The sequence below is a fragment of the Borostomias antarcticus genome (assembly GCF_949987555.1).
Source record: "Borostomias antarcticus genome assembly, chromosome: 8".
NCBI lineage: Eukaryota > Metazoa > Chordata > Actinopteri > Stomiiformes > Stomiidae > Borostomias > Borostomias antarcticus.
In genome coordinates this window covers 20,053,163-20,074,683 of record NC_140241.1, presented here as the reverse complement: position 1 = coordinate 20,074,683, position 21,521 = coordinate 20,053,163, and the positions used below count along the sequence as shown (strand labels likewise).

At 41.9% G+C, this 21,521-nt stretch overlaps 1 protein-coding gene across 2 annotated transcripts; it reads right to left on the bottom strand.

Moving 5' to 3' along the window:
- Positions 1-1,182: 1,182 nt before the first annotated feature.
- On the bottom strand, positions 1,183-16,465 carry tbx5a (T-box transcription factor 5a; the record flags this gene model as incomplete). 2 transcript variants are annotated; one of them, XM_084442615.1, is made up of 8 exons in its annotated part: positions 1,183-1,772; positions 2,420-2,652; positions 4,900-4,991; positions 8,631-8,783; positions 12,071-12,218; positions 13,638-13,757; positions 15,411-15,505; positions 16,322-16,465. In XM_084442615.1, the coding sequence occupies 8 exons, from the start codon at positions 16,463-16,465 to the stop codon at positions 1,183-1,185; spliced, it is 1,575 nt and encodes a 524-aa protein (XP_084298741.1). The 2 variants fall into 2 exon arrangements, with proteins under 2 accessions (XP_084298741.1, XP_084298742.1); XM_084442616.1 differs by having other exon boundaries at positions 2,420-2,649.
- Positions 16,466-21,521: the final 5,056 nt, after the last annotated feature.

The window sequence follows — 21,521 nt, the reverse complement described above, 5'->3', positions numbered from 1 at the left end:
TACTCGGTACAAGACGTAAATCTGCTAAGAAATGCATGTTTTTTTTTCTAAAACCAAAATAAAGATGCAATCACTGCATACTTTCCCCATCAAAACTGGCTTTAATCTCATGGGGCGGGGGTAGCTGGTGTCAGGATGAGATCAACTGTCCTGGACTAACTAAAAAAAACACTTGGAGACGTTTCAAAGCCAGTTGCCCACCTGGTGGACGTGGGTTCGAATCCCCCATCAGTCTATTTCCACTCTGTGATTCTGTCTCATTTGTCTGATTTCCTATGTGAAAACAAGGCAAGAGTGACATTCATTTGTCCTTCGGGGAAAAAACCCCAATGTCCTAACAAGATCGGTCACTCTCTACATAGTGCTGTCAGCTTATCGAACCAGCACCTGCAAGCGACCCTCCAGTTAAAAGTTCTTTGCTTCCATGGAAACTTGCACAGTATGTCTTGTCAGGATGATGGTTCTATGATGTCAAACTGTAAAGAGGTAATAGTATATTCCTTATTGGTCTATAACTCCTGAAATTATTAGCAATGTTAGGAGTTTTTAAATACCAACGTGTTGAGTAACAGAGTAGGCCACTTTTCAAAACAGCTATTAGAAAATGATCAACTCATATGAAAACTCCAGCGTGGTGTTATGTGACTCCAAAGATAGAATGTCTCCTTTCCTTTTTTATTCACACAAAATCTAAGACATGAACAAATCTACAGAATAAGGGTGAAAGAGCTTTCTAGTGTATCTGCAGAAGAGAAAAAACATAAGTCACTTTAGAACATTGAGATGCAAAATACTCAAGTTTGAAATGGGAGTCTCTAGACGAAGCCCTTTCTGTGCTTCTGTCGCTCGTGTAAAAGAAAAGGCATTTTGCTTGTTTCAAAGGCCATGGTCTGCTCCTTCAAACGTCTACGCCGCTGCTCGTCTTCACCATTCTCCTCTCATCCTAAAGTTCTGTCCATCGGCGCGGTAGCAAGTCTGCGACATTGACGGCCATTGCTCCACAGAGCACAAAAAAATCCAATGCTCTCGGCGTTAAAGTTTCAATCACATCTTATGAGACTGCACCGTCGGATATAGCTTCCAAAAATATAAATATAGATTTATCTAAACCCCCACACACACCCGATCCCTGTCCTTCTCAAAATCTCTAAATCTAACCCTTTAACTTTAAAGGAAGCTACTTTAGCTGCTCTCGTTCCATTCGGGCATGATGCTGACGCTGTGCACGGCGTGGTACTGGTGAGGAGACAGCGTGCGGGGGATCCCGTGGGAGTACAGGTACTCGTTGCCCTGGAGACCCGCCGTGGGCGACTGGATCCCGGCGCCGGGGCTGCACTGTCGGCCCAGAGTCTGGTGAGCCATGGAGCCCTGGTACATGGCGTGGTGGGCGTCGCCCAGCTGCGGGGAGGTGTGGCCAGCCACCCCACCCAGTCTGGACACCAGGGACCCCGAGGTGAAGTGGGCGGAGAAGTGCTGGTAAGGGAGGCGTTCCATTGGCTGCATGGTGGCGACGGAGCAGCTGCCGTAGGGCGACACGCTGGCCCAGGTGTTACAGCTGATGTCCTCCAGGCTGGGGACAGGCTCCGCCCCCTGGGAGGCGCTGGCGTACATGCAGGCCTGCCGCTGTCCCGACTCGCTCCTGTAGGGGGCGCCGGGCAGGCCCAGGCTCTGGGGGTAGCTGACGGGCCGGTAGTAATGGTCATCCTCGCTGGAGGAGCTCTCGAGGTAGGCCTTCTTGTAGGTGTGCTCCCCCGAGTGACAGTCGTCCTCCACTGCTAAGAGAAGCAACAACATCTGTTAAGGACAAAACGCCCACAAACTCGCCTAATAATAATAACATTAATAATATTATTATTAATAATAATAATAACCGTAATAATAATAATTATAATAATAATAATAACCATAACAATGCTAATAATAATTCGTTTTATTTATCAAGCAATAATAATTCATTTTATTTTTTAAAGCACTTTTCATTGTGAAAATCTCAATCTAGCTATGTAACACAACGCTGGACTGAAGAAAACTATTCACTGTTACTAGTGTTCAGCTAACTTACAAACGAAATCCTCTTTCACTACATTACATTAGTCATTTAGCAGACTCTTTTATCCAAAGCGACTAACAATAATTGCATTTAACATAGGAAAAGCCAATGTAATACTACTTGCCAGAACTCACAAGTGCATCTTCTTTCTAAAACAAGTGACTAAGGGTATAATCTAGTGCTGAAGGCAAAGTTCAAGAATAGCAATCTAAAATACAATAGGTGCTAAAGAGGGAGGGATTGTTGTCAGCAGTACAATGAATTTGTAATACAAATGAAAGAAACTACCTCTACATGCGCACCAAAATACTTTAGATGCTGCAATTCACCACGTTATTGACCGTAGCGTGATTGGAGCGTTTGCCTTACCTTTCCTCTTGATGCAGTGGTAGTCCTGGCTGTGCTCGTGGGGCAGGGGGTAGGAGCCGGACTGGGGCAGCAGGTCCTGCGAGGTGCTGGTGACCCCGTTCTCGCACTGGGGGTACTGGGAGCCGAGGCCCCCCGGGGTGGCCAAACCCTGGACCTCTCCGCTGAAGGGGCTCTGGCTGGTGCCCACCCTCTGACGCACCGTGCTACGAGGGACCACAGGGTACTCCTTACTGCTGCAGAGACACACACACGCACATGCACACACACACACGCACACATGCATACACACACGCATGCACACACACACACACACATACACGCACACACACACATGCACGCACACACATACACACATGCATACACACACACACACACACACGCACACACACAAACGGTTATATAATGCTACATTAGTACTGCTGACTCTGTAAAACCTACCTACCTGCTTTACAAATACTACTAATAATACAGTGATGCAACACTATTTGCACTGGTACACTTGAATTGTAGGACTAATGCAGTTGGGCAGTTACTACTATTAATCACCATCATTGTCACATAAAAACTACACAATGCAGGAAATAATCATGTTTAAAATCCCATATGAATCTTTTTTGCATAACGAGACTGTCACGTGAGGAGGATACACTAGCAACTGGAGGAGGCTTCGACCTCTCATTTACGGGGCGGTTGTAGCACAGTTGGTAGAGCGGGTCGTTCAATGATCGAAGGGTCAGTGGTTCGAATCCCAGCTCCGACTGTCCACATGTCGAAGTGTCCTTGAGAAAGACATCTAACCCCAAATTGCTCCCAATGAGCAGGTTGGCACCTTGCATGGCAGCTACCGCCATTGGTGTGTGAATGTGTGTGTGAATGGGTGAATGAGAGGCCATTGTAAAGCGCTTTGAGTGCCGCTAAGGTGGAAAAGCGCTATATAAGTGCAGTCCATTTACCATTTACCATGAGTGATTTACACCCCACTGTCCCCTCTCTCATCCACGGCTCGGACACCCCTATCCTTCTCAGCGGTCTAACAGACCACACTGTCCATCAATAAGTCACACCCACTTAGGACACACTGAGACGAGGCGCATTCCTCTGGGAGGTGAGGTTCCAGCACTGAGACAGTAATGCATTTCTCTACCATTAATCTATACGGGATCCATGAATGGATCATTCTGCTACTTCTGTTTCTTTGATTTCTAGGGCTGTCTCTTTTGAACCAGTGACCTGGTTTTGCAATAAGCTCTCCCTTCGAAATATTAACCGCATGCAGACGTGCTGAGCTTACTGTACTTGGCAGGACCAGACAGTGGCATGTCGAAATGAAGCGGTGGTTTGGCCTCTTGCCAGTTCAATTCATTTACAAATGTACAGCACACTATATACAGAATATACATCTGATCCACAGGAGAGTCATCTTGTGACGTGCACCTAGTTAATCAACATATGAAAGAGATGATCCTGTATCTAAATTGTCAAGTCCTTCGTGGATTTATCTGGAGAGATAAATCCAGATATTAAATAGAAATTCAAGCAGAAAATGAAAAACAATAAAACATTTCCAATCCCTCTCTCTTCTTTGGTGGTTTGCAAATTTGCCAAATTCCCCGTATTATGTGCAGAAAGAGATCATCCCACAGCGAAAGACATGGATTTCACCTGTGGTGGGTCATTAGAGCGAGCGTTTTATTACGCCAGGCAGTTTCAGCACTGGGTGGAAAAACCAAACGGATTTTCCATTTTCCCCCCAGATTTAGGAGTTCTCCATTTGAAGGCACACAACGCCTTTGTTGGCTGCTCTGAAGGGAGTTCAGACCAGATTTTCTCCTTTGAAAAAGTGTTTTCCACAGCGCGGACGATGCATGCAGCAGTCATCTGGAGCGAATAAAGAGAGAGACCCATGTGGTCGTCGCTGTTGCCGGACCCAGCCATATCATCAATGCACAGATGAGTGGTAGGAATATCCTGTGTGTGTGTGTGTGTGCGTGTGTGTGTGTGTGTGTGTGAGTGAGTGAGAAGAGGGAGGGGTTGTGTGTGTGTGTGTGTGCGTGGAAAGGGAGATGTCGCACTAGTGGCTTAGAGACCTTGCCAGACCAGCCATGAAAGTCTTCGATGGAGACTGGCTCGTGCTCAAGAGCTACACTTACATCACAGATCAGAACGCACGAGGGGGTGGGGGTGTCTCACTCAAAATAACTCACACTCATATCTGGTTTGCATTTGAGTGATTGAGAAATTACAGTGATCCTTGTTAAGTGATGTTGTGACTCAAATGTTCTGTAATCCTTAACTAATTGTGATTGCATTAATCTTCTCATGGGGAAAAACCTCCATCATTAAAAAAAAAAAGCACTGATCAATGTGATAGCTAAATTAACTAAATACATACACAACAACAGACATAATTTCTTAAGACTCTGGTGAAATATAGCGCCACTTAGGGTTGGTTGTTGTTTGAGGCTGTGACCGCGAGCTACCTTTGCATTCTGGACATGCGGTGAAGCTCCATGTCATCACTCCCGCGGAACCCTTTAGCAAACGGGTTGTTTTCGATCTTTAGCTGGGTTATCTAAGGAAAAAACAGGCAAACACATTTGTCATACAGTGAGCAGTGTAAGCATTTTAGTGCATGCTGGCCTGATCTACATTTGAATCTAAATATAATGATACTCTCTTTGTGACTTTGTTTTGAGAACACTTTCCTAAAAGAAAACCTCATGATGCTCTTCCTATATGCAACATCAGCTTTCGGATGGGATGCCCGTGCCTACACGCACTGTGGTCAGTCTCGTGAGAGACTGAAGCTTAAAAAAGAACACAAACTCACATTTTGAGAGCTTGCGTGACAAGGTTTTTACTGCTGGTGCAAACAGGTAGGCCTACTGTATGGCCAGCCTGGAGACGTTTCAAAGAAGGGCAATGTTTGCTAGTACACTGACAATAAATCTAACATGAAGATCTTATTCGTTTTAAACTTTATTTTATTTTCATGCGTAAATGAGAGATTGGGCCAAGCCTTAGTTAGACGACGATCAGTGACTTTTTCCACGGAGATGGAGAATATTGGAAGCGGTCTTTTTCTCAGATAGGGCCCAATGCTCAGGGATGTAGGCTTCATAGGCCGCTATTCAACAGACGGCCTAATGAAATAGAAATGTTAACAGCCCTTATAATAGTAACGAGGTTGAGGAATGCAGGGATACCCCTCTTGTGGAGCGCGGTTATTGGCAGGTAATTATAGTTGGCTAGTCTGGTGTGCTTCCCGCCCTCTGACAAGACTGGCGTTTTGTCCACGCGTTGGCTCACACGTTCTCCTAACCTTGTAAAATACCTCTTCTTGAGACACAAATTCCTAGCTTCTCGTTAACGCACAGGGCATTTGGCAAAATGTTTGTTTTATTTTGGATCTTCAATAAACGTATAGCCTGGGCTACTGTAGGTATAGCCTACCTATAGGCCTAGATATTATTTTTACCTTATTCAACATAGGCGATACAATTCTCATTTATTTGTAGTCTATATAGGGTTACTAAACTAAATCTGCTCTCATCACGGATGAAATTAATAATTTAATAACGATTTAAGCAAGCACTCCTTTAAGCAAGCACTTTTTGTGCACTCCTACAACACAGCTACTAAATAATATTAAAAGGTTCTTGAAAATCCTAATGCAAATTGTTTTTCACTGCGAAACAATCCAAAACCGTTATGCACCACAACATGCAACTTGTTCAATAGACAGGACAGGGTAGACTAACCCATTCTTACACCGGCTAGTCTGGAAACACATCTTATAGTAATAATCCATATTTTGCCTACATGACTAGACGGTTTAGTCTGTCAATACATCTTGTGAATAGAGTTAACGCACTATATAATCCCTATCTGAGAAACTAGTGTTTATATGATTTGATTCCAGAAATTATAGATTAATGTAGGCCTATATACCATAAACCTGCACCAAATTACATTTTTATCAACCAAGCTCCGTTCAATTTCAAACTGTATTCACCTTGCATAACATTGGGCTATATAGACCTATCGACGTCCGTGGAACGAAAATGCTCTCTTCCTCTCGGTGAAATTTGTCCTTTTCAATATTGGTAATCCAATTAGGCCATCAATCGCCTTACTGTTTACCAATGTCGATGTTAGTAAAGCTTTTGAAGGATTCAAAAGCAAACCTCACTAAATTCACATTTGAACGTTTATTCACCAGGAAATCATTGGTTAAATTCCGATACCTTTTGAATAGTTGATAACAGTAGGCTACTAGCAGGTGAACGAGCCAGCCTGGACACGTTCGTGCGCGGTGCACATTTCTCCAAAACGCATGAACGCACGATAACCTTTTTGGCAGATGTAAGATTGTTTGATCAGACACTTGTGGCTAAAACATGAGGAAATGTGAGATGTATGTTTGTCTGGAAGTCTGGCATGCTCTGGTAATAATAATTAGCCCAGAATTGCAATCTCAGTGCACAATAAACTCAGAAAATAATGAATGGCTTCAGAGTCTCAGTCATTTGGACTTCCTGTTCCCAGAGTCTTTGGGAGTTCGGATTGGCCCAGGACACATTAACGGCCCTCGCCCCCTCTCCCAAACTCCCTCTGTCCCACACTAAAATCTTACACCGCCCGACATAGTTAAAAACGGATGTTAAACAGACATAGAAATGATTATTGCCCCCCAAAGACGTCAAGTCTCCGGTATTCAGAAACAATACAGCTCCATCTAAGCTAATTCAGTGATCTAATGCCTATATCCTTTACAATGCTACAAAGAAACATGTGGATTTAAAGTTTTGAAGTGCATTTAGTTGAGAATAGGTTATCACATAAAACTATGCTATTTTTGAGAGCTTAAGTTGAGAACTTAAGTTATTTAATTATTAGTTGTCATTTTGAATTAGCAAAAAGTTCAAGCAAATCAACGAATTGCCTTTCAGTGATAGGCCATGAAAGCCTGGAGGTCGATACTAATAGGACCAATGCAAAAATACTATGCAAAAAGACATAATTTTATCCAGAATTAAAGAAGTAGGCTTAAGTAGGCTACAGTACAATATATTATGAACAATACTTTTATTTATCAGACATGCACTATCAGTAATTAGTAGGCTTACAGGACAACAGTCAAGAAATAACATGTTACTATGATGGAGCAAATAACCATAATACAAATAATATAAAATAGATTCAAGAAAAAAATAAAATAATAATTAGTCTATAATAGTGTGAAAACTGTTAACAACACTACTACTAGGCTACTACTACTACTACTAGGCTACTACTACTACTACTACTACTAATAATAATAATAATAAAAACAAACATTTCACTGTTTTACTAATCATAATCAAAGGCACAATAGTGCGCTCTCTCTCTCATATAGCCTATAGGCCTATATAGGCTATATATATATATATATAGAGCCTATATGTGAGATATATTTATTCTCTCTCTCTCTCTCTCTCTATATATATATATATATATATAGGCTATATATATATATATATATATATATATATAAATATATATATATATAGAGAGAGAGCGAGAGACTGTTATGAAATAACAATATAGAATGTATAGGTCTAAAAATGCATTTGGACATAGGCAACGGTCGGACACTCGCCCATCCCTTGTCTGCAGGGCTGTGCGTCCCTCTATTAGGCCTATTCACTCTACAAAAGCTTAACCTTCGAAAAGTCCCCTGAGGTCGCGCTGTCCTGTAGGCTACATGCGGTTTCCTCGGACCATAGCGCGCACCTCTATGACTGAGAGGGGTATCAGCTATTACCAGACATATGCCTCGCGCTCTGCTGCTGCTCACGTTGACACGTCATTACGTTAGACGATTTGCAAGGGATACTTTCCATCAGCGTTATATTCAACCATTGATAATCAACCTATTTATCAGCTTCGAGGCTTGCTGTCAATTCTTCAAGTGAAATATGCTTTTGGAAGAAACGTTGTGGTGTTCATATGACAAATTATTTCTGCGTAATTTCTCAACGCTGGGATCTCAAGATTGGCACGCTGGGAGCTATTTCTCTTTGACACGTTCTTGTGACATGGGGTTTTCATAACTATGAAACGTCTGGTGAGACCCGAGGCCTACAAATACTGCATATATTAACAAAAATACTCGTCCGCATATTTCTTGCTTTCAAAAAACATCTTGAGGGTTTCAAGTTCGGCTTACCTTGTGATTCTGATAGGACGTGACCGCGATGAAGGCCGTCTCGGGGAAGACGTGAGTGCAGAACGCTGTGTTTTTAGAGCCAAAACCGTTGTTTTCATCCGCTTTCACAATGTGAATCCTGGGCTGGTATTTATGCATGGAGTTCAGGATAATCTAAAATGAGAAAAAGTATGCCATTAATAGTGTGTATTGTAATTTCTGTAATCCCAACCCAAATCTGTCAGATTTTAGAGGCAGGGTTCAGGGATACTTATCCCACACACGTTAGCTTTTGAATTTGGATTACAATAAGGAAATGGAAACAAAATCTCATTGCGAAAAATATTACAATTGCATAGTAATGAGAAATACATAAATATTGAATGGAAGGTTAAAATGTGTGTATTTATATAGCTTTATTGTTAACAATAGCCTAATACAATCTTAAATGCTAAAATGCTATCGTTTTATATTTTCATAATCAAAGGTATTCACACAAATGTTTGATCTTAACTGTCTAAATGTGCCTGCCTGTTGCTGCATTCTTACTAACCATCAGTGCATCAAGTGATCACTCACTCACTAACACATTACAATACTATTTACATCACATGACAGTGCAAATATTGTCAGACGAGTCCTCACTGTAACACATGGCCATCCTCCGTGTCCCTGCTCTCCCCCCGACCCCTGTAACCTAGTTAATGCTGAGTGATGACTGCTACCATTGGCTAGCTGGCCTGGCGACATCAAGACGCGGGTTCACCTAGTTGAACTCCTCTTAGAGGCCCTCTCGTCCGCGGGCCTTAGTCTAATTGTTCTCACATACCAGGAAGTCATGGGCATCAGTTGTGAGCAATCTAATGGCTTTTAATTTCATTAAATCCACTTACGTTGAGAGATAACGAAACAGGTTCTCCTCCACGTCTAGACCCCCTGCCCCTCAGGCATGTGTGTTATCTTAAAGGCTAGTTTTTGTACCTGTCTTCCATTGAGCAGGCTGAGGGGAACGGAGAGGGACGCCCTAACCTCCTATACTGGCGGGGGCACCTTATGCCCCAAGACGTGACTGTAGTCCGTTCACAACTGATACAGGAAATGGTCGTCCATTGTGATGTCAGGATAGCTTCCATTGTTCTATTTTGTATAGAAACGGTAAGAAGGTAAGAAATAACTGAACAAAATATTTTCTTCCATTCATCATTTGAAGTATTTAGACATGCCCCTCATAATCAAGGACTATCAAAAAAGTGCACAAACATCTGTCACGCTAAAGGCAAATCCTATCCCACTAACAGCTTCTTTGCACAACACTGGGATGCGCTCGTTATGGAAGCGGACAATTAGATGCTTCCTACAGAAGTTCCTGTAGCTCCTAGTTTATCGGCGTGCGCACGTGTCAGCGCAAGCTGCACCGCAGGTCTCGTGCGTTTCTTCACAACGCCGACCACAGACTGTGACTTCTCAAACCCCTGTCTGTCGTGGAGTAGGGGGGGGGGGGGGGGGGGGCGGGGGGGCGGGTTGGACCGGACCACCCAGTAAGATCTCAGCACACGCCTCATCTCCCTGTCCCCCGACTCTGCGTTCTCCCTGACTCGGTATGATAGTATTTAATGATAGTGAGGGATCACCCTGGGGCTCCAGCCGCTGCCCCCTGCTTTCAAGTCCCTCCAGATCAGAGGAGTTCCCCGAGCCCTCGGATTAACAGGCTTTGTACACCATCATCTATTGCTCATCTCACACTGCCAGTCCAACGTAAACAGAGGGATATCCATCCTCCACCCTCCTGGCCAAAACATGTGTGGGAAGCGGCGGGCGAGCGAAGGGAGCAAATTGGGGCGAAGATCAACAACATTGAGAAATGTTCCACCCAGAGAGAGATCAAAGCGATAGCCGAGACTTGTTATGAAACTTGATCCAAAAATAGGTGATGGTGATGTTGGGAATTCATATGCATACTGTTGATATCGGTGAAACTCCATTCCCAAATAGCTAAGATTATGCACCATCTATGTTACTATTAATAGAAAACATTGCATTAAGATGTCGATAAGATAAAAAACGGCAAAGGGGACGCACTACTGAAAAATGCCCTCATTCAATTCCTGAATCCACTATGAATTTGGATTCAACAAAAACTATTGAGGAACATTCAGTTCACCCAGTAGAAAGAAGCAGTGGTCTACAACAGCCCTCTGGAGCTAGTGTTCCATCCCAGCATGCTCTTTGATAATAGTCCCGGGCCAGGGAGGGAGGTCCTACTCCGTCTCCTGATGTGTGTCTAATTACCTCAGATTTCTAGAGCGAAGTCCTGTTTCAGGCTTTTCCTAACTGGCTCCGAACGACATCACCGACCTGTTTCAGCTTCATGTCTCAAGCTAGTAATTATAAAACGTCTCAAAGTTATTTCAACCAGCTGGACCAACAAGCTGATGGAATATGTTTCTGACCCAGCACCAGTATTTCATTTATGAATCCCTCGGTGCTCTGTCTCAGCACGAAGGAGGGTGAGCTAGAAACCACTGCAACCAATCAAAAATGCATTCATGGCCAGAAACACTGCTCACATTCCAGCCCAGCTCCGATTTCATTCTACCAGCTGGGTTCTGGCATGGCAACAATCACTATCAATTCTCACACACAGCCAAGAGTGTCGGTGTGATCAGGGTAGATAGGTGAGTTGTGTGTGTGTGTTTGTGGGAGTTGTAAGTGCTTCATTCAGTTTACAGAAGGAGCACATGCATCTCAAAGTTATCTTGCAAAAAAGTACACAAACTTAACTTTGACTATAAACAGATAAACAAAATGCTAAGTGGTGTTGACATACTGAACACCATGCCTGCTGCGGCCACATTGCCTCCCCTTTGTTATAATGAACCTTAATACATCTTTGTGACATTAAACTTCTGATCAGTGAGCGCACTAGAAGGTTTCCGTGACCAACATTGAAGACTGTCTTTCATTAACAGTAACTAGTCTGGAATCCAATTAAAAGAGAAATGTCAAGAGAGCAAAAAAAATCTATGCAACTCTAACAGTCAAACCAAATTAATCTCTGTTGTACTTTTGAATGTTCAAATACCCTTTTTGATATCTGTAGCCTAACTATTTAACAGCATTGCTTGAATCAGTCCTATGTATTCTCTGATGACAACTCTGATGTAGCCACTGTGTCACCCACACCTCCAGCCCTGTGAGATCTTCTTCCCACAGCCATATTTAACATCGTAACCTAATACATAGACAGCCAAAGAGATGTTTGTGTTTCCTGTTTAGAGTTAGACATGAATCCCAGACCTGGCGATAATAAGCTTCATGAATACTACTAGGCCTAATGCTCTCCTAATAAACTATTTTGAATAGCCCACTTTTAACTTAATGACGCCATGGCCGCTAAACAAGCAAAGCCATATTTCTTCAGAGAGAGAGAGAGAGAGCAGAACAAGCAACCATAAACGTACGTGGCCAAACGGGTCCAGGTGGTTGTTCGTCAGCTTCAGTTTCTGGAAGGAGACGAGCTGCCTCATCCAGTGTGCCCCCGTGGCCGGAGAGTCCGGGTGGACATACAGTCTCCCGGGCATAGCGGGCTCGGCCTTCCCGGTCACAGACCTGAATGAACAACCACAATCAGCTTTTTACGCACACGCACTGTGATATCTGAACGACGGCGTATCTAACACGTCAAACGGGAAAATCAATAGGCTTAACCGTGACGCACAGTCACGTGCTTCTTTGACTGAGAATGGAAGGACTTTTAGGGAAAGTTAAAAGTAAAGCTTGCGATGTTTGTGCCTTAGGCCATGGGCGCCGCTAGAAAATGTATATGACAGAATATAATATTTCCCCCCAATAGCCCCCCAAACTTAGAACTTATGATAATAATAATAATAATAATAATAATAATAATAATAATAATAATAATAATAATAATAATAATAATAATAATAATAATAATAATAATAATAGTAATAGTAATAATAGTGGTTTATGGAGGCCCCTGGCAGTGCAGGGCCCTTGGAATCGTCCTACCCCCCACCCCCCTCAGGGCTCCCCCTCATAAGCCGGCTGGGTTATTTCAAATAGGTTACTTTTCATCAAGAAATAACCACACTCAACATTACAAAGTTGATTTAGATTATTTTCGCTTTCTAACATGCGTTAATTCAGTTTTCTTATGGCCGTGTTTCGCCATTGAGTTCAATTACACCAGATCATTGTGCGTAGGCCTATAGGCTAAAGTAGGAGAGCGGTCGACAAATAGCCTACCAATTACTGACAAACTATAGGACATCACAATTTAACAAGTAGCCTATGCACCTGCCTGCATGGGCTAATCGTTTTGGGTGAGGTAAGGACTAAAGACAGTGGTCTTTCGTTTTGCTCTGGGTCACCAAAAATTAAGATTAAGCAATTTGCATTGATCAAGCGCACTTGTGAGTTCTGGCAAGTAGCTTTTCCTACGATAAATTCACTTATTGTAAGTGGCTTTGGATAAAAGCGTCAGCTATGACTATAATGTTATGTTAAGAACACAATTAGTTAGGGGACACGCCTGGACAGGTATTGGCATGTGATTATCATCTTCAAATAACTGTCTATTGAGGACCACTGACAAACAACAATCCTGACTCAGGTTCGAGAGATGTGGACATATAGCCTACACTAAACAAACCTAGCCGTTTCCTTGACAGAAAACGTTGAGCCATTTTAAAATATTATTTCACTCATAGAGAAAATAAGTAGCTCACTTGGGTCTATAGCCAAAACATCCACGCTTCGTTTTTTTGCATCAGAAAAGTTTGGCTACGAGCTTATGTTTTGAGGTAGCCAAGATACACAACCTAGTAGGACTGATATGACGTTTAGTAACACCAGGGTTCGCCAGCCAAACAAGGATAGGCTACATTTGGGTTAAGAACATTCGAACTGGAAGAGGATTTGCTAATTTGTTCATATCTGCTACAGGTCGGCTACTATTGTCGTTGGCTTAAAAATGATCCCTGATGCACTTATTTTTGTGTTACACACCATTTATTATCAGCGAATTTGTAGCGATGGTCGTCCGCGGGAACGACATCCATCAGGAGTATGTATTTTGTTTTGGGGTTCAGTCCAGTAACCTTCACTTTGAAGCTGGGAAACATTCGCCTGAAAATGAAGCAAAAATAAAATGGCAGTTATAACGGAAAACAACAGAAGAGGCAAAAAAAGGATCAAAGATGCATCAATAAGGCCTTCTGTAGGCTTAGGCCTATACAGTACGTAGCTAAATCGTTTTTGCCTTATCATGAGCTAAGAAGGACCTGAATGTTAAGGAAATTATTTGAACATGGTATGAAGTTGGTACCTAGCTTTGATGGCAGTGCAACTTCTTCACACGCCTGTTAGTGGTGGCCTATAACTTTGCTGTCGTCTGCAAGTTCCAAACTTTCTCTAAAAGGGGTAGCTTCAAACTCAAACTATCATCTAGCAAAGGATGAGTGTATAAATTGAAAAGGAAAAGTTAAGAGTTAATTATGCTTCAAATACGAAGTATATTTAGAAACATACATGTGAAAATTTTAGGGAGGCGACTGGGTTTTTATTATTAGAAACATACCGGTCCAAATCAAGGAAAGCCAAAGCCTCGGGTTAGTAATTCTAGAGCTCAATGCATATGGATCCAAACATGGCATTTGTACATAGTCACGCTCAGAGCAACCGCAACCTTACAGATCCGCTCTAAGTTTCAATAAACAGGCCACGCTGGAGTCGTGCATGAAGTAAGGCCAGAAATAGTGAAAGGAAGGCGCACTCCGATTGGATCCAGGCCTGTGGCCTGTATGTCAATAACGGGGCACTGGTGGGTTGATGGGACGGGGTATGCGCTGATGAGGCTGGTTAATCACTTCTCAGGCCAGAAGGGAGGAAATGAATGAACTGAATATAAAAAGAGCTTTATGCAGCTGTGAGAAGAAAACATTAGGCCCGAACCCACAGTGCACAGAGGATAGGGGAACGTGGTTGCAATGAATTATAAATACCTGAGAGCCACAAGACGATTTGTTAACATGAGCAGAGACCACCGACCATCATGCATATTGAAGTTCACACTCAGCTGCTATTTTGACTATTCATGCCTTGAGAGTCTCAAATGTAATGGAGGCTATCATAGGAAGATTAGTGTACGGGTTGTCTCCCATCAACGTTTCTTGGGTCTACATATCTTTCACTGGAAAATTAAATGGGTGATATTGGATAAAATATGTTGAAAAAGTGAAAAAAATATTAGCTATAAACATTCAGTAGCCTATGGTATATTTTTTTCTATGACTTTTCATGAGCTCATTGCATTAGCCCTATAAGGACAAAGTGTTTCTAATAACCAAGGGCCTCTCACCGGCATAGAAACGAATTAATTGGAAATACTTGCAAAACGAAAAGATAGAGAGCATATATACTGTAGGCCTAAGCATAAAATCCTACAGCCTTCAGTAGCCTAGACAGATTTATCTAAGCCTCGAAGCTGCATGACTAGTCGGTACAGACCGTTAATACAACAATTAATAATAACAATACGCCTAATAATAATAATAATAATAATAATAATAATAATTGTAATAATACTATTCATAATAAAATACTATTATCAAGGTCCAAGGTATTAATAATCATAACACATCATACTTTCAGATAAATCATCATGTTTGTGCATGCGCCAACATACCTTTTTTCTCTAGGCCTAGGAGTTTCAGAAATGTAGCCTATGTGCACGTGCTCGCGCTCGCCTACGTGTGACCATCTGCTGAAAGTGTCTCTTACCTTCCTGCTTTAGTGATGATCATCTCCGTGCCCACCTCGTGAAACTTCGCCCACAGCTCTCTCTCGTGCAGGTATACTTTTATACCTTCCATTCCCTTCAAATTAAGATAAATGTAATATCAAATATGTATATCAAATATTATTGTCCACACTGTCCCAACCCATGGCACATTGGGTCATAGCCAACAGTGAGCCCAAGGGTGTAGAATGTTTGCATTTTTCAATCGCACATGACGTGACAAATGTTGTATTAGAGTAGCCTACTTTTGATAGCCCTATTGCTGAACTAATTTACAACTAAAAACAAATACGTGGACGGTATTTTATTTTATTTACTCTGACAGCACCTGTAAGTTTAATTACGCTGAAGTCACGGATGCAGGGAAACGTTGTTCTGAATAATATAGGCCATGCTAGTTTACAAAAACCTACATGCCTCATTCCTACATCAATAGTATAGCATCAACACTGCATCCAAGCAAAATTCTTAAATATATATGTGATCTATTCCATAATCACCGCTCCTAAAAAACGATGCAGAGATACGTAATAATTAAATCATTTTAGGAGGAAGGATCTCACTACTAAATAGTGAAAGCTGGACTATAAACAGTAGCCCTGCCAAATGACCGATGAAGAAGCTGATACACTCTGACACAATTGCCAGACGTTGAATTAAACTGCACGGATTAATGCAATTCACACGAAACATAATCCCTATAGTTTGACCATGCATTTCCCACACGCCTAGTTTGCATGTGTAGGTTTTAAGATAGCCTATTCTATAATAGCCTTGAAATAGCCTTCAGTCTCCTTGTCAGCCTTCAAGGCCTCGCGCAGTAACCCCCAAGGCAGTGGCTTGACTCTGTCGACCTAAAACAGAAAGGTAAGGAGACGTTTGTGGTGCTAACCTGTTGAATATAGGTTGTCTGGGAGGATGGAGATTTGCTCGAACTTCCATTTTGTTTTTCTGCTTTACTCTCAGTGTTTAATTCTTTTGATTCAGAATTGCTGGGTGAACTTTGGAGCCCAAATGTTTCCTCTTGGTCCGCCATGGCTGGAGCTCCGGAGACCAAGGCCTCAACTGTCAGATCGAAACAAAGGGGCATTTCAAGTATTCATCAGTAACATATCCCTTAATATCTGAACAATAATAGCTCGCTGAAAAGTAGTTACGTTGAGATCGCACACACAAACACACACGCACGCACACACACACACACACACACACACACACACACACACACACACACACACACACACATACACACACACACACACACACACACACACACCCAGACACACACACACACACACACTGGCTACTTTTATGCAGTAAATCCAACCTCTCGGCACAAATGCATGTAGGCATATCGAAGAAATGTAACAAACTTATATTGACTTTGGACACATCAAGGAAAGTTGGCCTAACTATTTAAATACTAGCCTACTTCTCGGCCTTTGATATCCATGACATGCATGTATTAATTGGTAATAATAATAGGCTAGTAACAATGAAAAATGTTTTTTTTTAGTCTACACACAATTACAGCAATAACATATAGCCAATAGGCCTAACATATTTGTACATAACATGTACATAAGCATAGCAAAAACATAGCAAAAATAACAAGCCATAATGATTTTAGTTCTTAAAATAAAATAGTCAATCAATCAATCAAAGCTTTATTTGTATAATAAATAAATATAATAAATAGTAGCTCACTCTATAGCCTACGTGCAAAAATATAGACTATTCTAATATTTCAAATCAAATATTTATTTTACTCTATTTGTGGGACCCACTGTCGTTGTGTTCTATAACGTTTAACGTTACCCGACAAACTATTGGATATATGCCATCACAAAGGCATGAATAGTGTAACTGCAGAAGGTAGGGGTAGGTTTTAGGTGTGCAATTATAGAGCAGTGATACAACAAAAGTAAAATGAAACGTCTTTACGCGTCCCAGCGCATGATCTATTCTGAAGGCCTAGGTTGCTAAAATGACATGAACTGCGATAACAATAACTACAGCGAAGCGGTGCCCGGGGGAACGCAAGACATTCGGCGCAGTAAAAACGTCTTTACCTTGTAACCAAATATGTCACTTTCAGAGTGGTGCTTCGCACAGTTCAGCTCGTTTCTTCTTCAAATGTTCGAGATATTTGACGGATTTTCTTCCAATTCAATGTATAATCCCAACGAGTAGCCAGAAACAGCGATCCAGTATCTCCATAGAGTGTCCGTTTTCTTCTGATAAAGTCCAAATTTACAAAAGCGCAGCGATAAAACGAAGGCGCGCACGCGAAGGTGAAGTAGGCTACTCGCGCGGATGTCTAGTATAGCGGGTTCTGTGTTGCTTTATTGCACATTTTAGACTCGAGGACCGTTATTCGGTAAGCCTTCTCTGTTGATAGCACATAGCAGTATAGCTGTGTTCCAATGGAGCAGGTCCGTCACCACCTTCTTCCCTCCCTCCGCTCTCCTCCCTTGCTATCTCCCTCCTCTCTCTCTCTCTCTCTCTCTCTCTCTCTCTCTCTCTCTCTCTCTCTCTCTCTCCACGCGCATCAGTGGCCAGCAGGACGCGCGTTACGATGCGGAAGCTCGAAGTCTGTGACGAGCAACGTAGTTTAGGTTGCTCTCTGTAGGCTATTCTCAGCCAGTGCCTGAACAGCAATGGTGAACCCCCAACCCAAGTGAGGAATTCTGAATTCGGTGTGCCCACACGCCCCCCCCCCCCCCTTTGCTCCAAACCTTTGTCTTTGGTCCCTCAGAACTACGGTTGCCAGATTTTAACCTGAAAATCCCCGTTGACCATTATGATAGTCCCATGCGTTTATATACACCTTTTATAGGCTACCAATGACAGTCCATTCCCTTTACCAAAACACAGACAAAAAACAACAGTTTTGCTCTTTCAAAGATGGCCCGTGCAAGAGACATGGAAATGGCATAGCTAGGCTACTGTGGAATGAAAATAAACAGATGCAAAAAAGTTAACAAAAGCAAAACAACTGAAACCAAATACAGTTATATGCCTCCACATGCCCACCAGGATTAAAATGCTCTTATATTGTGACATTTAATAGATAGGGTCTCACTTCACTTCCATATAATACAATACTACTATGTCTCTTCAAGGCAACAAATATCTGTTTACAGTTACACACGTACGACACATAACTCCACTGGAAATGTAGGCTATATTACGCACTGGGTTTGTCAGAAAATGTATTAAATTCGGCTTTTTGACCTATCCGTGATCACCCAGTGACGGAATAATCTTTAAAATGCACATTTATTCGAATAGATTCTCTAAGATTCTCATCTTAGCCATACACAGTGACTCCTATCTCGCTTCATTGCTATGGTGGTGAGCATCCTAAATACATTAGTTTTAATGTCCTTTAGGCTTTTATCCAAGTGCGCAGGCGCTCTGGAGCCCTTGGTTGACAGAGCATTCCCCAATGCAGCACGGTCTGACTCGTCGAACGTTAAGAACGGTGTGACAGTAACAGACACGCGCTTGCAAGAAGGCCACCTTACTCCGCGAGGCGTGACCCCGAACCTGATCCATGTCCATTAAGTGGCAAGATGTCAATATCTTCTGAGATATCAGTAGTTCTTATGTCAGTTACATAACCCCAATAGAAACACCCACAGGGACCAACCGCATCACCAATATAATGAGTGTGGCCGCTAGAGGTAAACGGTGAGTCATCGCAAACGAGCTTTTCACGTGTCAAAATATTGCACTACACCAAAAGTAGCCTATAGGCGACAAGCAGTAGCCTTCAGTAGGCTATGCCTTGTGTTAGGTAGGCTAAGCCTAATTGTTAAAATCAGCGAACATGAAACGCAAGGCCGTGTTGAGCTTGTTCAATGTAAAAACATATATAAAAAATACAGGATTAATATATAGCATATTTTACAAACGGGTCGAATGGTAACACACACACACACACACACACACACACACACACACACACACACACACACACACACACACACACACACACACACACACACATTCATCCGGTAACCGGATTGTGCTGTAGTGAACGATAGCCCGCAGGTTCTATGCAGTGCTAAATGTTGATCCAGCAGACTCATGATAACAGTCCTTAACCGCCGGGGGCAACTGTGCGCCCAATAGCTCTCAGCAAGATGTGAACACACACGCCTTACAAGGACATCCAGATTGACACGATCGATGCTAAGTGATAAATGATTAGGTTAACTCGGGTCGGAGGAAAGGGGGACACTGAATTCATGCTAAGGATATTTGGGTAAGTCTTCAGCTGCTGACTACCCAATTAGCCTAGTGCAACTTCTATAACGAATCACGAATAGTGCAAACGCATATTGGGTCTACTTGTTCAATAGGCTACTATATGCAGGTTAATAAATGAATAGATCATATAGGCCTACCACCCGAGTAGCCGATTGAGGCTAAAAACAGATGACCATTGAATTACCCAAGGGCGTTCATGCACTAGATTTCTCACAACACTTGAGTTTTTAAAATAGAAGGAAGAATGTTTTTTGAATAGCTTATACCGTTACTTTTAAAAGAGGCGATACTGTCACATACTACATAAAAAGTGTCGAACACCAGTGAGGATTTTTGTAAACAATATGAATGTTCACGGTATTGAATAGCACGCGCATTCAAGAAAGGCATCGTCATATCAACTCCTGCAGAGCGCAAGCAGCTTTTGAAAGTGAATATATTGATGGGGATCCTCGGGAAAACTGGAAAGGAAATAAACATAATAGCCTAGTTAAGGTAAAGCAAATCTAGAAAAAAAACGCAATCTTAAAAGTTTGGTTCATAACATTTTCCATAATAATGATACCCACGAAATTATATTATGCAATTGTCGAACACGATATTAACAATTCATTGTATTTATAAAGCACCGTTCAATGTGACACAATCTCAAAGGTGCTCAAAATATATCCTGGACTAATAGCCTACCAGTTTATTCTACTTCTTACACTAAGTGAGCAAGCAATGGGAACCCAACATGCAAAGTGCTATCACCCATTGTATTTGAAAAACGAACAAGTTGTTCGATAGTTGATTGTTTAATATATTGGGCAAAAACACGTAAATAAAGTGTCAAAACTCGACTAGACATAGGCTAAGCAACAGGCAAATTCAACTGCAGATAGCCTTGTATTTGGATTTCGCTCAAAAGATGATGCTGTATAGGGTTACATTTGTAACAACAGAAGACCCATCTGGTTACTTCCAAATAGAATCACTTTCATCTAGAGGTGCTGTGTGTAATCCTAAAGCGCTCTTTCTGCAGGGGACCTTTTTTCAGAGCGTTCTTTATTGTTAAATGGTTATATATGGCATCCTTTTCAAAGCGTCATCTATACTACTAAAGGACATCATTTAAAAACGATATGAAACTTGTATAGGCTAAAAGTAGGCTATATGATTATTGATTATATAACTACAATTATATGTAGCCTATTGAATTTTGAATAATACAACTAAATTGTAAATTAGGATAATGGAATTGAATAGCATAAACCATAGGACAAGGTGTATCCGACCAAGTTCGAAGAATAGGCCTACAGCTTAAGAAAGCTGAATTAGAAGCATTTAAAAACATTTCGTTAAACGGACGACCCTCACCTCAGTCTATTTAGACTAGCGTACTGGAGTGATTCCAGTAGTTTCCTGTAATAACCTATCCCTAACTTATAAATGCATTTTGTTTTGATGTCATTAGCTTAAACAAACTATGGCTCTCTCAGTGGCAGATTTCCAGCCTGAAATATTGCCTATTATAACAGTTTTAGATAGCCTATTTAATCAGCCTGCCTTGCACATTTTCCCTGACAAATTTATACATTATATTATATAGGCCTAAACTATTTGACATTAACCATTTTCTGAAACACGGTGCAATCAAACTCTGTTTAAAAGCTATAGGCTACTAATTGACATTGGCCTCAAACCCCATCGGCATTCACTTCCCAAGGAGTGCGAGTGAGGGAGCTGACAAATCAATACACTGCCAAACAAGGTGTATGTATGCCAGGTGCTGTTGGCCGCAATAGACTTGTGCCCAAACTTAATGGACAGTA